Source organism: Benincasa hispida, chromosome 2, assembly GCF_009727055.1.
Source record: "Benincasa hispida cultivar B227 chromosome 2, ASM972705v1, whole genome shotgun sequence".
Lineage (NCBI taxonomy): Eukaryota > Viridiplantae > Streptophyta > Magnoliopsida > Cucurbitales > Cucurbitaceae > Benincasa > Benincasa hispida.
In genome coordinates this window covers 7,126,042-7,145,593 of record NC_052350.1, presented here as the reverse complement: position 1 = coordinate 7,145,593, position 19,552 = coordinate 7,126,042, and the positions used below count along the sequence as shown (strand labels likewise).

The window sequence follows — 19,552 nt, the reverse complement described above, 5'->3', positions numbered from 1 at the left end:
TCCAACTCACCATTTTGTTAAAAAAACTAACAAAATCTTAACACCATGGATCAAAGTAGGCATTTTTCTAAAGTCCAAGGACTAAAATAATTGTTTTTTCAAAGAGTAGGGACCAAAATAGAATACGATTCAAAGTTCAAGGATCAAAATATGGTTTAAACCAAAGAAATATGTTATATAAATTTAAATTATATTAAATTAATTATAAATCAACAAATAGTTGTAATTGAATTATTTGAACATTATGTAAATCCAAGTCATTCTCTAGTAGAAATTCTACAAAAACAGACGTCATTATTCAACCATTATCAGCTGTCTACAAAAATATTTATATAAAACAAGTATGGTTATAATGAAAAATCTTCTTAAAATTAAGTGTCAACTTTAATTACATAATGACTTAGTTCTATAGTTAATTAAAAAGAAAAATCCCATACAAAAAATTTATCAATCTACTTAGATAAGAAGGTCATTAAATTATTATATATATATAAACAACTAGAGGTATACATGTGTTGAATCGATACTGTGTTCTGGACCAACCCGAAAATTCAAAATTCGGGTTGTGTTGTATTGTGGGTTATAACTTATTTTTTCTTTGTAATTAAAAATATGAAATTCATATACAACACATGACTAATAACTAAACTCCCATAAAATTCAAATTCCAGATACCAAATATCTTATTGCAAACTTTAAACAAAGACAAACATTATAACAAATTTAAAAGAAAACATTAGTAATTCACAAATTAATCAATACAAAGCAATCAAACTTTAAACAAAGAGAAATCCGTATATATATGTATATAAGTTTCGGGTTGGGTTGGGTCAACCCAAATTTGTTTAGTCAACTCACGACCCAACCCAACAAAAATAGAAAAAATTTAACAACAAAATTATCCCAATCTAACCCTTAATTTTAGATTGGGTCGTTCAAATTGTTTGAGTTGTCGGGTTATTTGATCACCCTTATTAACCATAAAAGTTGAGCTAGTGCATTTTATTTTCATGATGACGAAACTATTTGCGTTTTATTTTATATACTCAAATAATTCCTTTGCTTAACAGAGCTGCACTGTTCATCCCAATCTAAACCTCCCATAATATCTATGGGGCCGTCTGATTTAAGGTTTTCCAGATGTTTGAAAATAAAGGATGTCTGAAAATAAGATATATGAGAATAAGATGTCTGAGAATCAAAGATGATTGTGTTTGGTTGTGCATGTAAATGCTATCAGAATTGTGTGAACAAAAATTGTGCTTTTATTTAATTTATGAAATTAAGCACGAAAATCTTATTATATTTACTAAAAAGTGTTTTGTAAATATTATATGTTAATAATAAATGAAATAATAAAAATTAATCACAATAAATAATTAATTTCTTATAAATAATCAATGATGATTATATGTTCATAATGAAGGATCAAACTAAAATTAATCTCCATAAATTACTTGATTATTAAAAAATAAAATAAAGTAATAAATTACTACTATTGAAAAATGAAGTTTAATAGTAACTAAATTCAACTAATCCCAATTTACTAATTAAATATGTTTAAGATATTATTAATTGATAAATTAATAATTTATGAAAAAAATAATTCCATTTATTTAATTATTATAAAAATAAGTTCATTAAATATTTTAATAATAATTATTGATTTATTAAAATAAATATTTATATTATTTTTATTAAATTAATATTAATTAATTAATTAGTTAACTATATTCAAAGTGAAAATATATGTAAGATGAAAAATAGATAGATAGGGGAAAAGAGAAAAAAAGATTTTGAAAGATAATAGAAAACTATTATAAGTGTGAAATGAGGTGAAAATAGTTTATTCCAAATAAATAGTTAAAAACTATATAACTGTTCCATAAAAAAAAGCCTCAACCAAAGCCCCTATGTGATTTGAAAAGTCCAAATTACGGATTTGACAATCAAATTGTTCTTGTCCCTTTTTTTTTTTTTGTTGAAAGGAATCAAATTGTTCTTATTGGGGATTGGAGCATTTTGGTTTTGATGATAAAATATCAGCTCCTCCAAGGAAACAATACAAATTTACCGGTACATGGATTTCAAGATTCGATCACTGCTTCTAAGTTGACGAACCAGCGAAGTCCAGCCGGAGTGCACTTGGGTCGGAGCCCAAAACCCAGAAAGTGGGCAATTTTCGAAGCCCCAATGCTCCGAAACTATAAACCATTATTACCCATTGCAGCCAATTCACTGTTCAATCGCCTCCAACCTTCAGTTTTCCAACGATCCCTTCCTCCATTATCGCGTTCTTCATCCGGGTCCCCAAAAATGGCGAGCAACGAGAGTATCAAACCAGAAAACGAAGACCAATTGAAGGCCACATTTGAACAGAAACGGGTTCTTCGATCCAGCGTTCGAAAAGCCCTCAAAGCCATGGACCCCTCCCTCAGATACCAGGAAGGTAGCAATTGCTTACTTATCTTCATCGATTAACTTCGCCTTTGCTGAAAATGTTTGTCCATGTAATAGCATAGTTAATTGGATATCGTTTTACGATGTTTCTGAATCGACAGAATGCGATCTTCTATTTTCCCTCTTTCATTGGGCTCTATACTTGTTTTTCAGACAATGCAATTCAGAGTATCGTCTTGGAAGCTCCGTGGTTTAAATCTAGTCAGAGATTATGTGCTTATGTGAGTTGCAATGCGTTAAGGGAAGTCGATACATCGAGACTATTATCAGAGACTCTGCAATACCCACCTAAAGGTGTGTTCGTAAACTTATTAGCCGCTTACTCTAATTCATGCGGATGATATATCCGAAGTTTCAAGGATTCTTTTGGCGAGATTAACGCAATTATGTCAGTAAGGCTCAATGAAAGATTTTATATTAGTTTACATCAAATAAAATAAACACAATTAGTTACTAATTCAATTAGATTCTTTAGATCAGTTTAATAATTAGTGTAGGAGAATATAATCATCGTCTGGAAATGGTTTCAATTTCAAACAGAGAGACTATTTGACGCAGTGGATCTGAATGCAGAGTACATGTGGGAACAATTGTTGCTCATGATACGGATAAGTTGTTTTTTGAACATGTTGGTTCTAAGATAATGCTCTGTTTTACTCGGGGAAGTTATTGATTATAGTATGATTCGACTGAGCTTTGTAAATGTTGACATTTTTCTTTTTATCTGAAGATGGTTGTTCAAAGAAGATTTTTGTCCCGCGTGTGGAGGACAAGAATAGTCATATGCGGATGTTCAATATTTCATGTATGGATGATCTTATTGCAAATTCAATGAACATCTTAGAACCAGCTCCAGTGGATGGTGATGGAAATGAACGTGAAGATGGTAACTGAATACTCCACCCCATCTATCTCCTTTGATTTTCTGTTGTCAGTTCCTGGCACAATGGTCGTAGTGATTGTTGTGATCAATTTACAATATATTATATATTGCACTGCCACTGGAATAATGATGTATTTGACTCATGTATTATATATAGCAATTAGTACTGGGATTTGAATAACATTTTAAACCATTTATCTTCATAACATTAAAGATATTATTGTTTTCTCCGGCTTGATCTCCTCTAATGCAATAGTATGGCTTTGCAAATAGAATAGCTCTAGGGTAATTGTGTCCTTATCATCGGGGACCAAAATATTTTTTGTTTACCACCAGCAAAAAGACAGGTTGTTCCTTTTTGTCTTGGATGGTCAATGGATCTATTAATTCTTCAATGCGAGCCAGAACTGAACCTTCCATGGTTTGCATCTTTGACAGAATCCATAAACCAGTATCCCTTAAATACTTGTCCCCCTCCCCCCCCAACAAAAAAAAAAAAAAAACCTGTACCTCTAGTATGTCCCTGGATCTTCTTTGAGCTTGACGATAGGTCATGGAACTGCTGTTTCATTCTTCTTATGTTTTTAGTACCCAATCGTTAACTTATTTTGTTAAACTCCTTAGCCTTGTGAAGTTTTCCTGGAATTTATACGGCATTTTCCCCCAGAGTGGGGAGTGGTTAGCCATGAGTCTACTTTAACTCTTATGTGTTATGGTGGTGATAATTGTTATCAACCAAACATTATTGCCATCGAGAGAACAGAGCATCAGTATTGAATGGTGTTATTGTTCCGTTGCGGGCATAAAACAAATCGATTCCTCTCTCTTCTTTCGATCTGTCAAAACAGTTTGCAGTTTTGATGAGGAAGGATTTGTTACATTCGTTTTCTTTTTTCCTTTTCTAAAAATATATCAACCAAACATTACTGTTATCCATCCATATGATCTCTTTTTTGTTCTTTTTATCTTTTGTGAACAAAAAAATGATTTGACATAATCCATCTCTGCATCTTGAGTGTAACACTGCTGATATTTAAACATCTATGTTTTGCAGTTATGCAGACAAAAGAGCCCATGGATTTATTCCTCTTACCAGGTGAGATATTTGTATCTATTTGTTGGTTGTTTAGGGTTTGTTTATAGGTTAGAAGCCAATGTGAAATCACTTGTTAATATGTTGACTATGATTGCTGCCAGGACTAGCATTTGATAAATCAGGAAGACGCTTAGGCCGAGGGGGAGGGTATGGAATTGCATTTAGCCTTTCTGAGGTTTCTTTCTGCTGCTGTTATTACTTAACTCATACCACATTTGGAGCTGATTTGTGAAGTTGAAACTAGTAGAGTGACTCCCAAATCACGATAGTGAAATCCCCCCTGTGTTTTTTTTTTCTCTGCTTGTTTAGATTTTGCCCTCATTCAATCTGTATTGTCTTTACTTGCTATGAAACCAGTTATTATGATACCTTCCTAAGGAACTACCAAGAACTTGCAAAGGCACGGAATTGGAAGCAGCCTCTCCTCGGTATGTGTGCAAGCTCTCTCCTTTCTAGTAGAACCTCACCTTAGTTTCCCTTGCACCTCACCTTGTTTCCCTGCAACTTCACTTGACTCAATTGGAATGATTTGCAGTTGCACTGTCCTATTCGGTGCAGATAATGGATGAAGGAATTATACCACTTACTCCAAACGATGTTTTAATCGATGCTCTTGTATCACCATCTGGTGTGATTCCAATCAGCTCAGTTGGATTGGACAAGTAATTTCTTTCATCTGAGAAGTCTAACCACTTGTCATTCCAATTTTTTCTTTGATTTCTTACTTTCTACTTGTCATGTCCTCGCAGAATGAAAGTCTGACACTGGACTCAGAGATCAACCTCTAACAATAACTTCTTCGATGAAATCCTTGAAAATCTGGAGCTTGAAGAACCTTGAAGCTGTTAAATTATGTACGCCTTTCCCCTCCCTTTTCGAGTGGCACCTATTTTAGATACGCCATCATGAGGAAGTTATGGTTCCTCATAATTGCTTTTTTCTTAGCCATTGGAAAAGTAGCTTCTAAATGCGTACTAATCTGAATGACATGTAATTTTGTTAATTGTACAAGCATGCTTTAGGCAACATGGAGAAATCTATGACGTATTGTTGACAAAGGAAAGCCTTTTGGTTGTTTTCTAGCAAACAGTTAATAATCTGCAAACATTTTCATCATCTAAAATAAATGTATGTATTGTTTTCCGTAAATGAAGGGGCATTTTCTCGTAAGACCCGGTCATTTGAAGTAGACATAGGGATTTTTGGTGTTATGTTTAAAGTTCTTTTCGTTGACTTTAGCTTTAGAGTTTGTAATGCGCTCCACTACCAGCCTACAAGGAGTCTGTTTGATATTTGATTTGTAAATTTGCTTAGGATTGCATACATTTCTTAGTATACTACTATATTAAACTTTCATGGCTATGGAACTCCCAAGGGCTGTTGGCGTAAGGACCGTGATTTATGGTCTCTAGTAATATTTATTTAAAGGTCACATGTTCGAATCTTCGAGTGAGCTTAATAAGAAAATTTTTCTTAAGTTTGGGCCTCAGAGCAGAATTTAAAAAAAAATTTAAAAAAAAATTTGATTATCTATTTATTATTTATTATTATTTTTTTAAATATAATCTTGTAAATCATAGTGCCTATAAATACATCTAGGAACCTAATTTTTGCAATGTAATCTCTAGCATAACCCAGATAGAAATGATATACCTAAGCGTCAACTTTATTTATCAACAATGAGGAAGGATTTCGAGAGCCTCTCAATCTCTCCAAAATTCTCAAAGAGACCCAATACAAGATGATTGTCAAAAGATATCCCTCCCCCTCACAGATGCATGGTATAAAAAGAGTGAACAAAACAAATATAACAGACTCATCCCCCTCTTAACTAACAAGATTCCTATGGGGCCACTACATAGCGAACCTTATCCTTTCCCATTCTTCTGGCTATAGACCTTTAGCACTGGGTCTATCATTACTCGTCCCCGAAAGAGCCACCTTGTCTTCAAGGTGGAAGTCAAGAAAAGGGGATTGAATTACGTTAGCCTGCTCCCAAGTTGCATCTTCTAGTAGACTATCATCCCACTGAATTAAGACTTCCAAAGTTGCCTCTGTGGCGGAGGATTTGCGCAGACCCAACAATGCAATGAGGGTTATTTGTACCGAGAGATCAGGGGCAATCTTGTGTGGAAGAGGAATGATGGGTAAATTATTACCGACAACCTTATGCAAAACAGAAATATGGAATATCGGATGAATGTTGGAGTCCTTTGGCAATGTTAATCGATAAGCCACCGGTCCCACACGAGCCATCACTTGAAAGGGACCTACAAATCGGGGGGCGATCTTGGGGTGAACAAAGGACGCCAAGGATGATTAACGATAGGGTCGAAATTTAAGATAAACCCAATCATGGACCTCAAATTGAACCTCACGACGTTTAGCGTTGGTCGTTTTGATCATTCGTTGCTGTGCTCTCATTAAGTTCATCTGTAAACGTGCCAACATTGCATCTCGATCCCTCAACAACATATCAATTTCATTGATCGAGCTGGAACCCTTGTCATAATGTATTAACGAAGGTGGATGCCGCCCATAGGTAGCTTCAAAGGGGGATATACCGGACAATGTATGAACGGTGGTGTTGTAACAAAATTCTACCCATGCCAACCAACGTGTCCATTGTTTGGGGGTACCCATGGCAAAACAATGCAGATAGGTTTCGACGCCCCGATTAACCACTTCCGATTGACCATCGGCTTGTGGGTGATAAGCGGTGCTACGACATAAATGAGTCCCCCAAAGTCACATTAGTTTTTCCCAAAATTGGCTGGTGAAAATTTTGTCTCGATTTAAAACTATACTCCAAGGACAACCATGTAACTGGACACCACCTCTCTTACAAAAATTTCAGCCACTATCTTCGCAGTAATCGTGTGTTTTAGGGGTACGAAGTGGGCATATTTTGATAGTTGATCAACCACTATTAGGATAGTATCAAACCCACCAGACATTGGTAGCCCTTCAATAAAATCCATACTGATATCCTCCCATATGCGATTTGGGATTGTAAGTGCTTGCAAAAGATTGACTGGTGACAAAGTTAAATATTTAGCTTGCTAACATGTAGAACATTCCTCTTCATAGGTCCGAACACGAGCCTTCATGCCTTTCCAATATACTTCACGAGCCAGCCATTGATATGTCTTTAAAGCTCCATGGTGTCCCTCGATGAGGCTGTTATGAAACTCCACTAACAGAAAGGGAATTGTTGGTGAATCATCTGGAAGAACTAACCTCCCCTGATAACAAAGCACATCCCCTTGAAGAGAATAACCGGGCGGAGCAAGTAAGCCAGCTAACAAACTCTGACGGATATTATTCAAACTTTCATTGTTCTTAATTTGCTCCATAAAAATGGCTGTGTTTAGGTCCCCCACAATACTTAAAGCACCCAATTCTAATGCTGGTGGTAACCGTGACAAGGAATCAAATGCCAAATTCTCTAAACCCCGCTTATACTCAATGGCAAAATTGTAACCCATTAACTTGGCGATCCAATGTTGGTATTCTTCGGAAATCAATCGCTGTTATAAGAGAAACTTCAAACTTTTTTGGTTTGTAAGAACAACAAAGCGTCGTCCCAATAAATACGGGCGCCACTTTTGGACAGCTAAGACGATGACACTATCAATTCCTGGTCATAGACAGCCTTAAAACGATGTGTCAGTGGCAAAGCTTGGCTGAAATATGCTAAGAGCCTTTGTTGTTACATTAACACAACACCCACTCTGACTCTTGAAGCATCGGTTTCGACCACAGATGGTTGGGAGAAGTCCGGGAAAACCAACACCGGACTTGATAACATGGCTGACTTTAACCTAATGAAAGCATCCCCAGCCTCCGGGTTCCATAAGAACTGCCCTTTCTTGAGTAGTTAAGTGAGTGCAAAGCTAGATCCATAATTAGCTATAAATCTTCTATAGTATCCGGTTAGGCCCAAAAATCCTCGAAGCTCCTTAACGATATGCGGAATTGGCCAAGACTCTATAGCCTTTAATTTGGATGGATCCGCTGATACCCCGGCTGCGAAAATAATGTGGCCCAAATATTCAATACTCTCCACATCAAATTGGCATTTTTTAAAGTTGGCAGAGAACTAATTTGTTCGAAGCACATCTGGTGTCGAAGCACATTTGGTATGATGGACATGTGGCCTAAATGCTCTTCCAATGATTGACTATAGATCAATATATCATCAAAAAATACAAGGACAAATTTGTACAGATGAGGCCTGAGTATATCATTGACCATAGACTGAAATGTCGGGTTCATTCTTTAATCCAAATGGCATGACAAAAAATTTGTAATGACCCTCATGTGTACGAAATGCAGTCTTGTGCATATCCATCACCCGAACACGAATATGGTGATACCCTGATTTTAAATCAATTTTAGAAAAGATCGTTGCTCCACACAGCTCATCCAATAATTCATCTATTAAAGGAATAGGATACTTATCTGGTATGGTCACATTGTTCAATACTTAGTAATCTACCAAAAAAACGCCAACTGCCATCCCTTTTTTTTTTTTACCAAGAGGACCGGACTCGAGAAAGCACTCCGGCTTGGCTGTATAATGCAGGCCACCAACATCTCTTGTGCTAGTCTTTCGACTTCATCTTTTTGACACCGGATATCGGTACGGGCGCACATTTATCGGCCCGACATTGGGTTCCAACTTGATCGCGTGATCACGGAGTCTCCTAGGAGGCAAAGCAAAAGAAATTTCAAACACTTTTAAAAGATTACCTAACACAAATCTTACCGATGATGGCAAGTTGGATAGATCAATCGTAGAACCATCTGGTTCCAAATCACCCTGTTCCATAATACCCAACTCGAGGAGCATGGCATGATCCTCTTCTCCTAGCATTTTCATCATAGATTTAAGGGACACTTGTGATTTCATCAAGCTTCGATCTCCTTGTAAGTGCACTATCCACTCACCAATCTAGAAATCCATCTCGGACCGTCGATATTCAAATTGGACTTTGCCTAATGTCTCCAGCCATGATACCTCCAAAATGATATCAGCATTTCCATGAGGTAAAGGAAATAATTCACGAGTAATAGATAGATTAGAGGTTGTAATAACTACTCCCTTACAGACTCCAATTGTCCGTACGACCCCACCTGTTCCCAACATTACTCCATGACTTTCAAATGGATCTATAGGGATTTTTAGTGAGGACACAATCTCCTCTGAGATGAAATTGTGGGTGGCGCCTCCATCAATTAGAACGACGACCTCCCTACCTCGTAACTTCCCTTTTATCTTCAACGTTTTTTTGGGAATTTAGGCCCGCCAAGGAGTTCAAATATAGGTTTGCTACATCAGTGTCCTTCGGCTCCATCGCATGTTCCTCTAGTTCATTGAGCTTGGATTCCAGCTCATCCCCAAACTCTTCCCCTTCTTGCATCACGATGACGTTGAGCTCCTTCTTTTTACAGCAATGTCCAGGGTTAAATTTCTCATTGCATTTGAAGCATAACCCCCTTTCTTTCTTCAATCGCAACTTTGTATCTGATAATCATTTAGATGGTTGGGACATCACATTTCTTCCTCCGAATTCGTGCGGCGGTGTTAATCGTCGTGGACGAAGTAGTAGCACTACGACTAGGGTTAATTGTGATCGTCTGAGCAGTTGAAGAACACTCATTTGTAGTCGACCCGGTTGGGTTAGAAGACCCGCCTGCCCCCGCCCCGCTTTTGTTTGGGCTTGGATTCGACCCAACATTCTGAAATTGTTTGAGCTGATATTGCTGGTCATCTTCAATTAATTGGGCCATCATCATTTTAGCCTCTAGGCCCTAGAGTTTTAATTTCCTCATTTCACTTTGGATATCTTCTTTAAGCCCACATACGGATTTGCTTTTTAGGGCTTTGTTACTCAGATCCTTTAGGCCCGTTGAGTATCGCTCGAATTGCTGTCGATATGCCCGTATGATCATCTCTTGTCGCAGTTTCATTTATCGAGCATGTTTCTCACCATGATCCGACGGCCGGAATCGCTTCCACAGTAAGTTGTGAAACACACTTCAGCTTTCGACGAGTTCCCTATCCTCCTTCCAACGATACCAATCCAGAGCTTCTCCTTCCAGACAAAGGATAACGACATCTAACTTGTCCCTCTCCATCAACCGATTCACCACGAAGTATCTTTCCACACGATGTAGCCATCCATCAACGTTTTCTTCCTCTTCCCCTTTGAAAACGGGAACCTCTAATTATCGTAGCCGCATATCAAATAGAGAGACTTCTCGATTGTTTGGATTGAAGGGAGCGCCAATCGCCAGAGCACTGGCCTCCCCGTCACTTGTGGAGTTTGGGTTATGATCCCCTTTCCCTTCCCGAGTTGTGTTTTCGTTCATGGGTTTCTTCCCTTTATCCGTAAGTGTTTTTTTCGATGATGACACTTCTTTCACCGATCCTCTCCCAACACTCCTATAATGCTTGCATCCATTTCTTCATGTCCTCCCTCATTAAAGAAAAGTTCGTTTCCGACCTCTATTCCGCATTTGCTTCTTGCTTCAGCTTCTGCAAACCCGGTCTCCAGCTTCTTCTCCAACACCCTATGGTGGCCAGAAGCTTTGATGAATGGAGCTTCCACCAACCCTTCAACCTCTGCTACTTTGGCCAACAAGCTAGGGGTGTACATGGTCCGGGTTGGAAGAATTTTGTGGACCAACCCAAAAAATTGGATTGGCTAATAATGAACCCTATCGGTTCATTTTTAAGGGTAAACCCAACCCAATCCAAAATTTCTGGATTGGGTCGTGTTGGGTCACCGGTTCTTTTTTTTTTATTTTATTTTTTTGAATGTTTTTTTTCGGTTACTTCCCGTTCTATTGAATAATTTGATTTTTGTAGGTCAATAAACCTCCATATTACAAAAGTGAACTAATTCTAAATATATTACCAATTAATAAAAATTTAATAATAAGAAACTACCATAAATTTGAAATTTTAACATTTACATTCAAATACAACTACCATAACTTCAAAAGAAACTTCCTCAAATAATTCAATTCAAATGTTCAAGTTCAAAATCTCTACTCAAAATATTCAAGTCTCCATTCAAAATAGAAACAAAAAGTCCAAGTTTAATAATGACTAGTGGCCTATTGCATAAAATTCCAAGTTCAATAATAACATTCAAGAGCACCAATGCACCATGAGGCATGACGAATGGCTTGAAAGAGTTCTTCATCTTTGGTCTTTTCACTTAGGTAATAATAATATTTGATCTTATGATAGTAAAACTTACCATTAAAATCATCATTATGCTTCAAATCCAATTCCTTATTTCAAAAGGACCGAAGATGATGGACTCTCTACAAAACAAATCATGCAAAATTAAATATATTAATTATTTGAGCATAATATATATTAGATATGTACAATAAACAATTTAGAAAATTGCATTACCACTACTGCTGTCCATCTATAAAATAAATGAAACTAGTAAACAACTAATTATACCTACCTATATAATTAAAAAAAAAACAAACACTAGCTTCTCAATTAACTCATAACAACTCATGTATAAAGATCAATCATCAATCAATCACACATAAACAGTACATGTACATAATAAAAATTAAATTATTTTATTCATGGGGAAGTTTGAAAATGGTGATTCTCTGATTCTGTGTCCGTTGTGACGACTTTGAAGAATTTAACTGTTCTCAAGACACTGCGAGATTGAATAAAAATTTATTTATTAATAAATCTACGTTTGAATGGAATAGCGATTTACAATTCAAATGAAAGCTCTAATAATTTACAATTGAATTTGAATGGCACAATTGAATGGCACAAAAAAAAACTTGGAACTCCCAAAGTTAAGGGGTATAGATTGATATTTGCCCCTTTTTTTATTTGTTTCCTAGTCTACTTTCAATTTTTTTTTTTTTTTGAAATCGTGGTCGAATTTAAAAACTAGAAAGAATTTGATCAAGATTACTAGAGTGTTTATATACAAGTGAAAAAAAAAAAAATAGTTATGCATAGTTTTTATAAGTGTAATTTTTAAGAAACCAAAACCTAAAAACAAAACTGTCACAAAAAATGGCCTTGGCTTTATCTCGTTGAAATATTTGCACTCAACTAATCAAATGGTTGTTGGATAGCTTCGGGGGAAATGATAAGCATCATTGCTTTATTGAAGAAAATACCAATATGTGAGTAGTAAAGCTTGGAGCAGTAGGCGAAATTTTCTACATTCACGACATTGACGCGAATGTGGTATTAACTGTCTTATAAAGATCTATTTGAACATTTGCAAAATTTTCTACATTCACGACATTGAAAGTGAAAGCGTGAGTTAGTACCGGAACTGGAAGCGAGGGACTGAGGGAGACCGGGTCGGAAGCGTGAGGCGTGGGTCGGATTTGACGAGGCGGAGACCGGATCGGAAGCGGAGGGTTTTCGTTCGGCTAAGGCGGAGGGGTTTCGTTTCGACGGAAGCGGCGAGGGCGACCCAAGAGGCGAGGGTGAGCGAAGATTCGATTGTTTTGATTGGAAGCGGCAAGGGGAACGGCGACTGTGAGGGTGAGGCAACTGATTGGCGAGGGACCGAGGGTTTCGTTTCTTCGAGTTCGGACTTCAATTCAATTTCTGTTTTGTTTTGTTTTTTTTAATATATATATATATATATATCGACCCAACCTTGAAATGGAGTAACCCAAGACCCGACCTGGATTTAATATTTTTGAAAATTTTCAAGGGTTGGGTAGTCTGGGTTAATTGGGTTATCGGGTGTTTTGAACACTCCTACAACAAGCTAGTCATCTTCTCCTCCAATTCAATCACTCTAGTTTCCATTTTCCCCACTATTCCAAGATCAACCGCTTTGATACCAAAGTTGATAAACCTAGGCTTCAACTTTATTTATCAACGAGGAAGGATTTCAAAAGCCTCCCAATCTCTCCACAATTCTCTAAAAGACCCAATACAAGATGATTGTCAAAAGATATCCCTCCCCACACAGATATATGGTATAAAAAGAGAGTGAACAAAACAAATATAATAGACTCATGCCCCTCTTAACGAACAAGATTCCCATGGGTCCGCTACATAACGAATCTTATCCTTTCCAATTCTTCTGGCTATAGACCTTCAGCACTGGGGTCTATCAAAAAACCTATTTCTTTACGTCTTAATTATTCACAAAATTGACTTGTAATTCTATAATGTTTTGTGGTGCGTAGAAAGGATGACGGTTAAATTTTTGTGTTGCTAAAATCAATATTATTGCCACAAAATTGACTGGGTAAGTTAATTCCAAATTTACAATGTCCTTTGAGTGTGTGTTTATAAGTTTAAGCTTTTACCCCATATGACAAGATTGATTTTTTCCAATTGGTGATCCAATTGGCTACTTGTAATTATGTCAGCAAGTTCAGAAATTGTCAACTACCAATTTAAAGCTTGACCTGGCCTCTGGGTGACTCTTCCTATGACGTTGCTTAACAAAATCAACTCTCTTTGTAACTCTCTTTTCATTTTTTATCAATAAAAAGGAGAAAAAACTCTTTCTATGTAATCTCTAATGTTAGCTAATGACCTTGTCATTTCAGTAAGAATGGTTGGGCTATAGGAATAGAAAAAGGGAAATGGAAGAAAATTGGTTTCTTTTTTGAGAGAAAATTGGACAAGGAGAAGTAAAAAAGTTGGGATCTAACCAAGTCAATGCTTCAAGGTTCTCGAGTATGAGACTGAATCAATCCCCCCCCACCCACTTCTTTAAGATTTAGTTTCTTTCTCCAAAAAAAATATATGAAAAGGCTTGACTTTATGTCGCTTTATCCTTGTCCAAACCCAACTAACCTTCACCATTTTTCTGGATTAAGACTGTGTAATCTTAGTTTTAAGCTTTTATTATTTGTAAGGTCAGCATAGGAAGGCTCCTCAACAGATTAGTATATTCTTATCATAATAATTTATCCATTGATATGTTGCTTGAGAAAAGAGAATTGATGAAGACAACTGATCCATGAAAAGTATTTAAGAGGACTCAACGCTCTTAACTACCTCAATCAGCAAGCTTGGGCTTAATAATCTTTCTGAGACTAAACTGCTTGGCCACCATGATTGCTTTGAGAAACTCACCTTTAAACATGCTTTCTTGCTTCATTATATTGTTGCTTCTTCCTTATCCTTCCTTGTCAGCCGACCTCGATCCGTTGCAGGACTTCTGTGTTGCTGATTTAAATGCTACTATTTCCCTTAATGGCTTCCCTTGCAAGCCAGTTTCAGAAGTTACTGCAGATGATTTCTTCTTTGATGGATTGAGCAAAGAGGGCAACACAGATAATCCTTTTGGTTTTGGGGTCACACAAGGAAATGTTCTTGCATTTCCAGGACTCAATACACTTGGGCTATCCATGAACCGTGTCGACCTTGCTAAGGGAGGAATAAATGCTCCTCACTCACATCCTCGTGCCTCCGAAAGCATCGTCGTTATTAAAGGGAAGGTTCTTGTTGGTTTTGTGTCAACAAGAAATGTGTACTATTATAAGGTTTTGACTGTAGGGCAGATGTTCATTGTTCCCAGAGGACTTGTTCATTTCCAGTATAATGTTGGGCATAGCAAAGCAATTCTGCTTACAGCTTTCAATAGTCAGTTGCCAGGGGCTGTGGTCGTGTCTCGAACTTTGTTCGCTTCAAATCCTCCGATCCCTGTCAAAATTTTGACAAAGACCTTCCAGGTTGACGATGGTGTTATCAACAGCATAAAGTCCAAGTTTGCTTAATTTTACTCTTCCTTTGTCAATTTTACTGAAGATTGATACTTTTCTGCACAATAAATCTAATTCATAGTCCTGAATGTGAATGTATTAACATTACAGCATAAAAGGCAGTCATGTGAGGGTGTTTTGTATAATTCAACTGTTCTTGATGCTTGCATTTCTTTCTGTTGTTCAGTGAAATGTGAAGATAATAGAATAATATGTTAAATAAACAAATAAACCAATTTACTTATTTCGTTTCATTATAATTTTTATTTTTTACATCATATGTATCTAATTCAGGAAGAATTATATAGAGGGCCCATTTTTAGGGCCAAATAAAATTAACCCCAATTTTGAAAACTAATAAAATTTGGCATTTCGTTTATGTCATCACTGTGCGAAAGTATCAAGTTAACCTCAAGGGCATTTTTCTTCTTCCTTCTTTGTTTTTGCATTTTTCTCGCTCAATCTGCGTTTGCCTTCACTTTCGCTTCTGTCTTCGTCTTCTCTCGATCTGCGTTTTTTTGCGTTTGTCTTCTCATTCTCTTATGCATTCTTCTTCTTTTGCTTTTGTGGTCCTGCGTTTGTCTTCGTATTTTGTTGTGATGACTTCTACGAATCTGGGAGTGTGCATGAGAATCGGAGAGCGAGATGAGAAACGCGAGCGAGAATCGAGGAGCACGATGAGGAGTGCGAGCGAGAATTAGGAAGCACGGGCAAGAATTGGGGAGTGCGATGAGGAGCAAGGAGTGAGAATCGAGAGTGCGAATGACTTCGAGTAGTAGATCCTCATGCACATTTGGGATCAAGTTGGTAATTTCACATGAAGTTGACGTAAGGAGAAGTCCATTTCTCATTTATTTTTGAATCTTTGGTCATTTTTTATTTAGGTCCCTCAAATAAAAATCTTGGGGAATTGGAGCGAATGACAAAATTTTAGGTTTTTGGCAAAACAACCAAGGAATAAGATTTATGGTAATTCATGTGATATGCACATGATCACAAATTTTTAAATCCCTAATTTGTCCTCGAGTTATATATAATTGAAGCCTTTCTGATTTTGCTGTTAACATAATCTCCATATTTTATTATTAATTTAGATTATGTTTAACCACTTTTCGAGTTAACCTCACCTGAATTAAATATCAAATTTTCTACCAAATTAACATTTTAGATATATAAATTTATTCAAATCTTTGAATGGTTTTTCATTACTTTTTACATGTTCAATTTTATTCAAATCTTTGAATTGTTTTTCATAATTTTATACATATGTTCTCAATAAATTAACGGTGTATTTATCATATCTTTGAAGGATTAAATTGTTTTATATACTATTTTTGCTATTACTTTAACGATTTTCTAATTCTATACATATATTCTTAAATAAACCTCATATCCTTGAATGGTCATTTTTTTACGAAGTGATAGTTTTTTTTTTCTTTTTCAAATCATTAAAATATTATTCATTTTTTTTTTGTCAATTTTAGCACTTATCATATTATTATAGTTATATTTATATAAGTTTTCACTAATTAACTAACATATAGTTACATGTAATAGTAATATGAAGTTATGAGATTTAATTATTTTACATTTACACATACAACGTAATTGTAATGTAAACTTATGAGATTTTAACCATAATTTTTTTTGATATGTTATTATAACAAAATTTTGTATTTTTCTTATTTTTCTCTATGATTATCTATTCAAATCTATATTTTGTCATCATATTGGATTTTATCTTATTCATTATCAATTTATTTATACATTTTCTTATCAAATTTGGTTTTATCTTATTCATTTTTAATTTATTTGTACATTTTGTTATCAAATTCTCTTTCAATCTTTTTTTTCCCCCTATATTTAGGTATTTGTATTTTTATCCTGGTTTAACTATTTCTTTTTCTATTTCATACATTTTTTCTTTTATATTATTACTATTTATATAATTTATTTTTTTAAAATGTAATATAATAATATATCATTGATATATAAATTGTAATATTACGAGATCTTATGAATTTAAATTAATTATCTCAAATTATTAGATTTTGTTTCCTTTTAAATTTGTATTTTATTATCAAGCTAATATAATTGAGAAGATAATCCATTTAAATTTATTTGATACGAGATTTGAAAATTTTGCATTTAAGTTGATAAAAGATTTAAAATTTGTAAATTTAAAATTTAAGAGGGAAAAGGTCAACCTTACTTGGAATTATATAGATTTCATTTTTTAAGAACCCAATAAATTTTGATAGAATTTGAAATGTTTAGGTTTTATTTTAGAATTCAATTTTAATATGATTCAAATCAATAAAAAGAAAAAAATGAATAAAATAAAGGAAAAAAATAAAAATAAAAAAATGTAACCCTATGAGCTATAACTTTTTTCTCTTTTCCTATTTTTGTTGTTCTACTATTATCGTAACCACATATCATACCATCTGCAGGTTCATGTTCTTTTTCCTTTTCTCACTTTCTTTGTTCGTTCATGAATCTGTAATCGACATCCATACAACTCCAATATATGATTTTTCTTTCCTTCAATCGCTTCTTATTCTCTGTGACAATGTGTATTGGGATCGCCTGACGAAAAGAAATCGAAAGAAGATGCATTGTAGTTGCGTGAAGAAATTTTCAAATCCTTAATTTCTTTTTGAATGGAAAACCGAAGGAAGAGGAGAAGTTTTTCAAATCCATAGTTATTGTTGAGTTGTTGATGGTTTTTGTTTTAATTATTTTTTATTTTCTATGAATGTTTAGAGAATTGTAGTAATGTAAGTATTGATTGGACTTTTGGTAGGCTACATTGATTAGCATGGTAATTATTTAGTTAGTGTATTTGAATTTTTTTTGCTTCAACTTATGAGCTTTAGGTATTTATTTGTAAGTGAGGGTAGTTTGACAATTTATCATCATCATTTTTTATTATTTAATTCGATTTTTCCATTTCATAATTTTAAATTTTTTTTGCTATTTTTACAAATGAAACTTCTGAATTTGTTATTTATCTAGTCAGTCCAAAAATCTTTGAACCAAATGATTAGGGAGGGAGGGAGGGAGGGAGGGAAGAAAAGAAAAAAAGTTACGTAATATAGAGTTGTTCAAAGTTAAGTACAAAGTTCTTTAGATTAGGCCACTAAAAAGGAAGGTACATCTTGCTAGTATTTGTAGTAGCTATCAACTCTTTTAAGACTTTTTTGACCATACTTTTATATCTTCAGAATCTCTCATTCGGATGTGACCTAGGTTTATTCATGCATGTCTTCTGAACTCGGACGATATAAATTATTTTAGGTGATTTAATATAATTATCACGTTACTATTTTTAACTCTTCCGTTTCAGTTTAGTTGTTGAAAATTAATGGTTTAGGTACATTAGAAAATAAAATTAAAAATTATAAAAATAAAAGGAAATTGATTATGAAATCGATGTAAGCCTTAGGTTACGAAACGTAATTTTCCCGTTGTTATTTTTCATGAAAGGTACTGTGTACGTAAGAAAGAAAATGAAAATAAAATTAAATATTAAAATTGATATTGTCGAGAAGTTTGTTTGTTTTTTTTTTTTTTTAAGATAAAAACTTCAATGAAAACGTTAAAAAAAAGACAAAAAGGAAAAATGTAAAGAAAAATATGAAAACTTTGTTAGAAATGCAAAATGGACTTGCCACGAGGTACCATATGATTGGGCCACATAGGGCTACAAGAACTGGAAGCAGCTCTCAATTTATTGAATGTTAAGATTGGCATGATTATTCTATAAAGCTTTTGCCCCTATGGAAATGTTTTTTTTTTGGGACCATTGAACTTTGTAATTAGGCTAACAATATTGGATCGAAAGTAGGCAACTTGTTATTCAAAGCATTGTTTTTCTCCCATCCTTTTACTTTGTTGTTTAAAACTTGATGGTAGCATTCATGAAATTTAATCACTTTGTTTGAGTGGATTTTGGTCCAATAGAATAAAACCAAAATTCAAACTAGGGAATAAGAAATTCATATCCTAATCCTAGTAGGATTAAGATGAATCTGAACTCAAATCTCCTATAAATACACTTATTATGGCTAAGTTAACTTGAACTTCTGACTTTTTTATTATATAATTCTCTTATTAACTTAGGCATCTAAGTCATTTTTCTTTGTTTTGCCGGCCATCTTTTCCCCAAGTTACAAATTTACCATTGATGACAGGTGGAGGTCAGGTGTGTTTTTCCTTGGTCAAAATTTGGCATCAACCGTTGGAACCGTATGTGAGAAACAAGAGTGATTTACTAATACACAATCGGGAATCTTTGCAAAATTAAACGAGAGTGATTTATCAATGCACAATCGAGAATCTTTGCAAAATTAAAAGAATCA

The 19,552-nt window shown here is 34.8% G+C and overlaps 2 protein-coding genes across 4 annotated transcripts; both read left to right on the top strand.

Moving 5' to 3' along the window:
- Positions 1-1,967: 1,967 nt before the first annotated feature.
- Positions 1,968-5,588, top strand: LOC120071238 (5-formyltetrahydrofolate cyclo-ligase, mitochondrial). Of its 3 annotated transcripts, none has more exons than XR_005480190.1 (8): positions 1,968-2,449; positions 2,614-2,754; positions 3,191-3,346; positions 4,398-4,439; positions 4,541-4,586; positions 4,797-4,867; positions 4,998-5,101; positions 5,189-5,588. XR_005480190.1 is itself a non-coding variant. In XM_039023394.1 (8 exons), exons 1-8 carry the CDS (start codon positions 2,032-2,034, stop codon positions 5,199-5,201), a joined length of 1,014 nt encoding a protein of 337 aa, XP_038879322.1. In that variant the 5' UTR covers positions 1,969-2,031; the 3' UTR covers positions 5,202-5,588. The 3 variants fall into 3 exon arrangements, 1 of the variants encoding a protein (XP_038879322.1); XM_039023394.1 differs by having other exon boundaries at positions 1,969-2,449; positions 4,975-5,101; XR_005480191.1 differs by lacking the exon at positions 5,189-5,588 and having other exon boundaries at positions 4,541-4,614; positions 4,975-5,052.
- A 149-nt stretch (positions 5,589-5,737) lies between these two features.
- LOC120071239 (germin-like protein subfamily T member 2) lies at positions 5,738-16,155 on the top strand. Its single transcript, XM_039023395.1, has one exon. The coding sequence runs from the start codon at positions 14,538-14,540 to the stop codon at positions 15,201-15,203; it is 666 nt and encodes a 221-aa protein (XP_038879323.1). The 5' UTR covers positions 5,738-14,537; the 3' UTR covers positions 15,204-16,155.
- Positions 16,156-19,552: the final 3,397 nt, after the last annotated feature.